A 9,531-nucleotide genomic window follows, 5' to 3' on the forward strand; every position below is an offset into this window, starting at 1 on the left:
AGCCCATCCCTCTGCAGAATGTGTCCCAGCAGATCAGTGGCATGGAACCATCATGGGCAGAACAGAGGCTCAAGGGCAGCATCCCAGGCCGACCTGGGACTCTAGATAAGTTCTGAGTCCCCATGGGGGCTCAGAAAAGGTTAGTGATGACCTGGAAAGAAGGGACAGGCAGAAACCGCCCCTAAGCAATCTGCAGGATTCCAACTTCAGCAGGAAGCCAAGGACAAGCTCGTACCACACCTGCGCCCCCTGAAAACGCTGGATACAATCTCAGTCTGCAGAAAGTTCCACATAGAAGTGGCTGGGAATTTTGCATTCAAGACTGAATTTTACACTGCCTCAGGACATGTGATGAGAAATTTAACATTGGTGTATCTACCTCTGACATTTTACACGAAGTGATTTTTTAAACTGTTTTAAAACAGACAAAATATAATTAAAACATATGTATTATATGTCAAAGTATGGTTCGCTGGCATCAAGTAGACTCACCTTGAGATACAATCTTGGACAACCTCCATATTCAGAATATCTACTTTTTCAAACCGAAACTCTCCAACCAAAAATCAATAACATCAAAAGTTTGCAACAACAAGCCGACGTAAAATAAATACATGAATTCTACCACAGTGAATTGGACTGCACTGGGAAACACAGATGAAGAAAGTCAACACCGCTTTGTCCTTCAGTGCCTGGCTCCCTTTTCAGCTCCTCTTTCGACACCAGACATTATGCCTGAAAAGTCTCCCGGACGCCTGTGAGGCTCTAATTCCCTGGGTCCCATTGTCATTTCTCTGAATTTGCGAAGAACCACCGGACGTTCTGTGGAACCCCCATGTCGGTGAACTTTTGGGCCACATCCCCTAATTCTGCCCACGGTCATCTACAACTGCACGAGTTAGGGTCCGTGTTCCTTGGACGGGAAGAGACAGGCAGGATTCGGAATGATAAACCAGCACACTGGGGCATTTTCTCATGTAGCCCAAGTGACCCCATGGTGTTCTTGAGCTTTGGAACCAGTCGCGTCCCCCTTGACACTGCACCCGACTCCCAGTTTCTCAATCTTGTTGGCCCTCCGGTGATCTCCCGTTGGATGAATTGCACCTGCTGAAACCCGAGTCCCCTTTGATTTGCGCTTCATTAATTATTCATGATTCAGGTTGGAAGGCCTGCTTACCACTCCCTGTGGCCGTTCTCTGAGCTTTCCTGTCACATCGTTTCCTTCCACGCTTTTTGGTTCATTGTGGTCCTGCTCCTTCTGCTGTCAGAGGAGCAGAGAGTAGATCTTATTGATTCTGGATACGGATACTTTCTAGGTGATCTGGATAATCAAGATAACGAACCTCAACAGCGGCGGAAAGGGAGCAGCCATTTGGTGTGTCTCAGAAAATTCCGCTCAGTTCCGAGGATTCCTAGATATGGAATCCTGCTCAGAGTTGTTCCCAGGTCAGAGAATGGAGAGAGTCTGTGCATGATGGGATATCCCTGCCTAGATCTTTCAGTGAGTCGCTACCTCAGCTAGTCTTAGGATCAGGGGGAGAACCATGGAAAGGCCCGGTGTCAGACATCCGGAAAGAAGATGGGATGAATGTTTTACCTCTGAAGTACATACCAAATCTGGGAGTTAACTACAGATTTGCTGGGGTCTATTTGGTCAGTGAAACTCTGCCTGGTTCATTCGCACATCCGGAAGCCACTTCACGGGGGGCCGTCGCAACTGGAACCACACACTTGGCATCGGCGGTTGAGCCAAATGGGGACTCGTGGTTCAAGCAATGCTCCCCATGTGTTAGCGTGCGTGAGATTCGGTTTGCGGAATTTTACTAGGTGCGTGTTGGTAGAGTGGGGCTGAGGTTTTCTTGCTCCTGTGGATGTATACGAAGTCAGAGGTCCTGCCAGCCCTGCGGTCCCCTCAGTCAACTCTGTTTCGGCGACATAACGATTTGGATTGCTAACAAGTCAAGAAATTTTCAAGCCATTGGATGTAGGGAAAAGAAACAGAGATCAGACTGTCACTGTGTCTATGTCGAAAGGGAAGACATAAGAGACTCCATTTTGAAAAAGACCTGTACTTTAAACAATTGCTTTGCTGAGATGTTGTTCATTTGTAGCTTTGCCCCAGCCGCTTTGACCCAACTTGGAGCTCATAAAAACCTGTGTTGTATAAAATCAAGGTTTAAGGGATGTAGGGCCGTGCAGGACGTGCCTTGTTAACCAAATGTTTACAAGCAGTATACTTGGTAAAAGTCATGGCCATTCTCTCGTCTTAATAAACCAGGGGCACAATGCATCGTGGAAAGCTGCAGGGACGTCTGCCCTTGAAAGCAGGGTATTGTCCAAGGTTTCTCCCCGTGCGATAGTCTGAAATATGGCCTTGTGGGATAAAAAAGACCTGACTGTCCCCTAGCCTGACACTCGTAAAGCGTCTGCGCTGAGGTGGATTAGTAAAAGAGGAAAGCCTCTTGAAGTTGAGATGGAGGAAGGCCACTGTCTCCTGCTCACCCCTGGGAACTGAATGCCTCGGTGTAAAACCCGATCGTACATTTGTTCAACTCTGAGCTCGGAGAAAAGCTGCCCTGTGGCGGGAGGCGAGACATGTTGGCAGTAATGCTGCCTTGTTATTCTTTACTCCGCTGAGATGTTTGGGTGGAGAGAAACATAAATCTGGCCTACGTGCATGTCCAGGCATAGTACCTTCCCTTGAACTTACTTATGATATAGATTCATTTGCTCACATGTTTTTTTTTTGGTGACCTTCTCCTTATTATTACCCTGCTCTCCTATTACATTCCTTTTTGCAGAAATAATGAAAATCACAATCAATTAAAACTGAGGGAACTCAGAGGCTAGTGCCGGTGCAGGTCCTTGGTGTGCTGAGTGCCGGTACCCTGGACCCACTGTTGTTTCCCTATACATTGCCTCTGTGTCTTATTTCTTTTCTCCGTCTCTCATCCCACCCGACTAGAAACACCCACAGGTGTGAAGGGACACGTCACCACTACACTTGGAAAATCAGTTAAACACAAACACGGAATGAGAGTCAAAAGACAATACGTCATCTTTTTGAGAATTGTATTCACTTCAAAACAAATTCAACACACATATGTACAAAGGCATTCCACAGTCCAAATTTCGAGGCTGAGGAAAAACCCCGAAAGCGCTTTGCACAGCACGCTTCCCAGCGTCCGAAACACTGCTCTCAGGGTGGGGCACAGCGGAAGGGCTGCACCTCTAAGGGTTCCATAACTTTTCCCTTATTCAGTCATCTAGAGAGCAAATACACAGTAATTCCCCAGTTTCCTATTGACGTCCCAGCGGAAGTCTGACTCCTGCGTGTCACGCAGTTTCTGAGGCAACGAATCACTGGCACGGAAGCTTTTCCTCGCGCATTTCCGGAGAACCATGCGAACTACAATGTCCCTCACCAGAATTCAATGAGGCAGAGTCCCTGCATCTGCTCCCTGCCTGGCCTGGGCTCCCACATCCACAGAAGCGCCACAGCCGGGGAGCTTCAAAGTCACCGCACAGAGTGCTCTCTGCTCTGCGCTCCTCAGTCCCACAGTCCCCTCCAAGTCACGGGAGCTGGAGGCCAAGGAGCCCCTGCCACCTGCAGTCTCACTCCAGGTCAGAATCGCTGTCCTCTGAGGAGGAGGAAACCTGAAGGTCCTCATAGAGGACGCTCGGTGGGACACGAACACGGGGACCCTCAGACTTCTCTGACACATGAGGGCTCTGAGCGAGGAAGGCTCCCGGCTTCTCAGGAGAGTGAAATGAGGGGGCCGCCAGGAGGCTGGAGCTCCAGCGTCCGTTTTCCAGTCTCCGGAAGAGCACTCTGAGAGACTGGGCCCCATCATGGCTGGCCGCTGGGTGATGGGACATGGTGCAGGCCTGGGCAGTAGGCAGGCAAGATCTGCTGTGCGGAGGCTGCCGGTCGACGCTGGGCACCTGGGCGGGTGTCCTCCTGCCCATCTGGGGCGACGTACTTGGTCGAAGTTCGGTTGAGGCTGGCGGAGGTTGGAGATTCTCCGGGGCCCCCAGCTCACCTCCCTGGATGGCGCTTTCGGGGATCTGGAAGGGACCCAGTCTCGGTTTCTTGGGGAAGTTCAGGCAAGCCTGAATCGGAGCCTGGGCAGGTCTCTTGGCTCCTGGCCCGAAGCTGAGATTGGAGCCTAGGCCCAAGCTGTGTGTGGCGGCTGGCGGGCAGGGCTGTGAGGTCACCGCAGGACGTTTGTCTTGTGCCTGGGGTCTGATGGCCTGGAGCAGGCCGTGGGTTTTGGAGGCAGCCTGGGGAACTTCTCGGCAGCCACCCTCAGGGCTGCTGTGTGTCGGCTTCACCACGAGGAGAGGCTCGGGGCCCTGCTGCCTGACTGCAGGCTGAGGGATGTCGGCCGCAGCCCCTGTCTGTCTTTCCTTTGGTCCAAGACTTGAGGAGGAGCTCAGACTGGCTTTTCTGAGGGGAGACGGTGAAGCCAAGACGGAGCCCCTGTCAGACGTTTCGGTAGCTGAGCGATCAGCGAGGACAGGGTCCAGGCGCGGCCTCTTACTGGTTGTGTGGACCGGCATTGGCCCGCTTGCAACCTGAAAGAGAGGAAACAACACAGATTAGAAGTTCCACCGCATGAAGCCAACGTGAAAATCAAGCATATCCAAAGACAAGGTGCACACGCCATGAAATTCTTAGTACAGTATCGACAGGCGGTCCTTGGAAGCAGGGACAGACCGTCCACCTGAGTGCTGATCGGGACAAGACACATGAAAGATGCGCTCTCGAGCTATGTGTAGCTGATCTATGCACACCATTGTTCAAAAGATCGCGTCTTGGGCATTAACTGGATCAAAGCGCCTCCACTCAGCCTTCCATGAAGTGGAACGGACTGATGCCCTTCCGAAGGCAGGTTGGTGGCTCAAGGGTACTCAGGACGTCTTCTCTGAAAACATGCATGTTCCTGGGTTTAGCCTTCTCCACGTTTGGGACCTCTGAGGGACTAATTTCCTCATGCCGCTAGGAACATGTTGTTGGCAGGCTTGCCATAATTGGACAGAAAGAAAGCAACAGGAAATACGGCATCTTCAGATGCCTTCGACTGGAATCAAATTGACCTGGAAGGATCGTGGAGTCCCTGACCCCAAGAAGGCAAGAAAGAGGGGTTCCCCGATTTCCTCCCGCAGACGGGAAGCTAAAAGGAAATCAACCAGGGTGACCTAGAGAAGAAAAGGATCAGGGGCCCGGAGTGACACTCACCCTCAGATAATCAGAAGATTCCGTGGATCCTTTTCGATTCGGCAGCGGCTTCTCTGGAGGTTTCCCGGAAAATATGTGGAGGAGAGCCTTCCTCTGCGGGTCTTGTTGCCTGCAGAACAGAAAAAGGTCAGGCCGTGCCCTCTGGTTTTCCTCAGGAGACAGGGAGAACCCTGTGTGAGGCCCAGCCCCATTCCGTGTTTTGTGATACAGAAATGGACATCTGGTGCCCTTTCCCCCTCTGCACCTTCCCTCGCGTGCCAACCTTCCCAACCTCCAGGTGGCCCTCTAGGCTTCCCAACTAAGGACTGTGATTTGGATTCCATCGCTTTTCCCCCTGTCGTGGGGAACCTGCACGAAGCGCCCCCGCCTCTCCCCGTCCCTGAATCTCCCAGAGCCCAAGGAGCTCCTGGGTGTGGAACCCCGGAGGACACGGAGCTCCGGCCTATTTCTCTGCAGCGTTCCTTCCCTGGCCCGGAGATGGAAAGGCACATGGTGTGCAGGTGCAGAGACAACATGTCCTTAGGAGGCAGTACCCTAAGAGTGGTGAAAACCCCTCCCACTGCTCACCTTGGTCTCTCTTCCTTCTCTCCCTTATCCTTGTTCAAGGGCCCCGGGTTGGCTTCAACCTGGGGCTTCCATGGTTTCAGGTTTTCCTTCCCTTCCTTTTCCCCCAAGGTCGCTGGAACCAGGGCTGCCTTCCAGCACTTCATGGGGCACCTGGTACTTCTGGCCGTGTGGCCAAAGGCCCCGCAGTTTTTGCACTTGAGCTGTGGGTGGAAAGGAAGTGATGTCGGTGAGTGAGCTGAAGCCACAGGCAGCGATCCCACGTCCACATCGGGACGGATTGTGAATTCAGAGCTGAATAAGGATTCCAAAGAGGGGACACAGGCATGGGGGCCGTTAAGTGCTGGGAGAGTTCGGATACGATGTTCCCTCCCAAAGCCCACGTGACGGAGGAACTCTGAAAGGAAGGACTCAAGGTTCCAAGGGGCACGATGGTGAACCCGATGTCAACAACACAGCCAAACGTGGCTACACAGGACTCTAAGTAGAAAGGGAGGTTGCCCCCAAGAGTCTCTCAAGGGACCTATCGGGCCGGGGAGAAGGTCCCAAGCCACGCCCACCTTGGATGGGAAAAGCAACCTGGGTGGTGGTGACAGAGCTCTTTGGAATCCAACCCAGTCTCTGAGGACCATGTGACACCCCCTCCCCCCCGTCCCCACCCCCACCCCGATACCCAAGAGATCCAGGGCTAGACTTACCCTGGGATCTTCTTCATCGGGTGGGGGAGCCCTTGGCCCAACTGGGGCCCTCCGCTGCTTCTGGAGGGTCTGAGCTCTCACCAGTCTCTTGGCCCAAGATTTGGGGTCCCGACGTGCCATCATCTTCGTCGCCTGGGGGTTTTATGACCGCCTTTTTCAGGGGTCGACTGTTGGGTCACCTGAAACACACACAAACACACACATGTCGAAGGTTAAGCACATTGGATATTCACACACCCACAGGAAGCCACCTGCTAACTCCCTGCCGGTGTGGTCATGAGGAGACCTCACCACCAGTCGGTCAAATCTGTAGAACACAATGTGCTGTGTGCATCGTCGGATACTGTGTGTTCCTCTGCCATGACTACCTAGTCCAAGAGTAAACCGCACCTGCCACAGGGCCCGTGGCCTAGGTATGGGGAGTTGAGCTTTCAACCCCAAACAAACAACTGATTGTGGAGACTGGACTTAGGTCTCTCACGATTCACTCCGGTAGAAGTCACGGTGATTCTATCTCCCTTGACGGACAGAATGATCGAAGACACAGGGCATGGCTTGCGCCACCCTTTGGCAGGTCTGTTTGAAGTCAGGGATAAGGGATGCTTCCTATGACAACTTGAATCGCTACTCTGGCCATTTCATTAGGCAACTTCCAAACACAAATTCATAGAGAGAAGTTACCTTCCTCTCTACCACACTAGCAGCTGATGGTCTTTCCTGTTCTATCTTTTGGCTTTAGCTCCAGCCCCTCTTTATTTATTTATTTTTCTGGTATTTTACGCATACCACACGAATTCATCTGAACAAACGGGGAACAAGTGCCATATCGTATCGACGTCTTACACGGCTGAAAGGCAAACCACCCTTTTTTCCAAAGTCCTTTTTCCATTTACCCACCAATTCAGCATGCTGCAGTACATTTCTTTTCGCATTCCCATCTTGGTCTTATCCCACACGTGGACACGGATATGTTTTCTCGTTTTCTGTTGCAAGAATTACTAGTAACGAGAACACATCCTACCCCACCAGCAAGCCCCAGTGTGATCGGTTTCTTTCGGCCTCCTGTGTCTCTTCCCCCCACCCCCACACCCCTCAGAGATTGCGTGCAAGAAACAATTGTTCAGTGAAACTAACCTGAAATTACACGTCTACTTTCTTTCCCCGGCTGGCGCTGAGATGGGCAGGTGCTGGAGCAGCCCCGCTGGAAGCGATGCAGCATCCAGGACGACGGAGGAAGGGGCGGAGAGGGACCTCTGCTTTCCAGGCTGCCTTTTATACTGCCACTGGTCACCTGACGTGGAACCTACCCTAACCTAATCAGTTACCTGTACCTTAATTGCAATTAACTTAATCCAATTACGTGACCTGGAAAGGTCTATCTGCACAGCCCACTCTAAGATCATGTCCACTGCTGACAGACATTCTAAAACCTACGTGTACAGCTGCAAGCTTTGAAGAATAGATGCTCCCCGTCAGACATGTAACACTGGTGCCTGTACCCCTGTCTTCTTTTCCATCTTTTTGTTTTGTTTTGTTTTGTTTTGTTTTGTTTTAAAAAAATGTGGTAAAATAGACACCTTTTAATTGGACCACATTTAGTCTATCTCGACGTGGGCCTCAGTGTCATCAAGGAGATTCTCCTTGACGTGCAGTCACGGCCATGATCCATCTTCAGAGCTTCTCTTTCTTCCCCAAGGTAAGTCTGTCAGCAGAGAACCCTGACCGCACCCTCATGTGTTTTCTCCTCCAGGAGGCGCTTGGAAACCACCGTGAATTGGACCGCACTGGGAAACACAGATGAGGAAAGTCAACAACGCTTTGTCCTTCAGTGCCTGGCTCCTTTTTCAGCTCGTCTTGCGACTCCAGGCATTATGCCTGAAAAGTCTCCCGGACGCCTGTGAGGCTCTAATTCCCTGGGTCCCATTGCCATGTCTCTGGATTTGCGAAGATCCACCGCACCTTCTGTGGAACTCCCGCGTCGGTGAACTTTTGTGCCACGGCCCCTAATTCTGCCCATGGTCATCTGCAGCTGCACGACTTAGGGTCCATGTTCCTTGGACGGGAAGAGACAGGCAGGAGTTGGAATGATGAACCAGCACACTGGGGCATTTTCTCACGTAGCCCAAGTGACCCCATGGTGTTCTTGAGCTTTGGAACCAGTCGCGTCCCCTTTGACACTGCACCCGGCTCCCAGTCTCTCAATCGTGTTGGCCCTCCGGCGATCTCCCGTTGGATGAATTGCTCCTGCTGAAACTCGAGTCCCCTTTGATTTGCGCTTCATTAATTATTCATGATTCAGGTTGGAAGGCCTGCTGACGACCCCCTGTGGCCGTTCTCTGAGCTTTCCTGTCACATCGTTTCCTTCCACGCTCTTTGGTTCCTTATGGTCCTGCTCCTTCTGCTGTCAGAGGAGCAGAGAGTCGATCTTATTGATTCTGGATACGGATACTTTCTAGGTGATCTGGATAATCAAGATAACGACCCTCAACAGCGGCGGAAAGGGAGCAGCCATTTGGTGTGTCTCAGAAAATCCCGCTCAGTTCCGAGGCCCCCTAGATGTGGAATCCTGCTCAGAGTTGTTCCCAGGTCAGAGAATGGAGAGAGCCTGTGCATGATGGGATCTCCCTGCCTAGATCTTTCAGTGAGTCTCTACCTCAGCTACTCTTAGGATCAGGGGGAGAACCACGGTGTCAGACATCCGGAAAGAAGACGGGATGAATGTTTTACCTCTGAAGTACATCCCAAATGTGGGAGTTGACTTCAGCTTTGCTGGGGTCTATCTGGCCAGTGAAACTCTGCCTGGTTCATTCGCACATCCGGAAGCCACTTCACGGGGGGCCGTCGCAACTGGAACCACACACTTGGCATCGGCGGTTGAGCCAAATCGGGACTTGTGGTGCAAGCAACGCTCCCCACGTGTTAGCGTGGGTGAGATTCGGTTGGCGGAATTTTACTAGGTGCGTGTTGGTAGAGTGGGGCTGAGGTTTTCTTGCTCCTGTGGTTGTATACGAAGTCAAAGGTCCTGCC

At 51.9% G+C, this 9,531-nt stretch overlaps 1 protein-coding gene across 1 annotated transcript; it reads right to left on the minus strand.

Annotated features, from left to right (window-relative positions):
• Nucleotides 1–3,615: 3,615 nt before the first annotated feature.
• On the minus strand, nucleotides 3,616–6,627 carry LOC129398579 (protein FAM90A15-like). The gene is made up of 4 exons (XM_055116267.2): nucleotides 6,505–6,627; nucleotides 5,810–6,009; nucleotides 5,243–5,351; nucleotides 3,616–4,578 (listed from the first exon to the last, which is right to left on the minus strand). The coding sequence occupies exons 1-4, from the start codon at nucleotides 6,625–6,627 to the stop codon at nucleotides 3,616–3,618; spliced, it is 1,395 nt and encodes a 464-aa protein (XP_054972242.2).
• Nucleotides 6,628–9,531: the final 2,904 nt, after the last annotated feature.

Source organism: Pan paniscus, chromosome 7 (genome assembly GCF_029289425.2).
Source record: "Pan paniscus chromosome 7, NHGRI_mPanPan1-v2.0_pri, whole genome shotgun sequence".
NCBI classification, from domain to species: domain Eukaryota; kingdom Metazoa; phylum Chordata; class Mammalia; order Primates; family Hominidae; genus Pan; species Pan paniscus.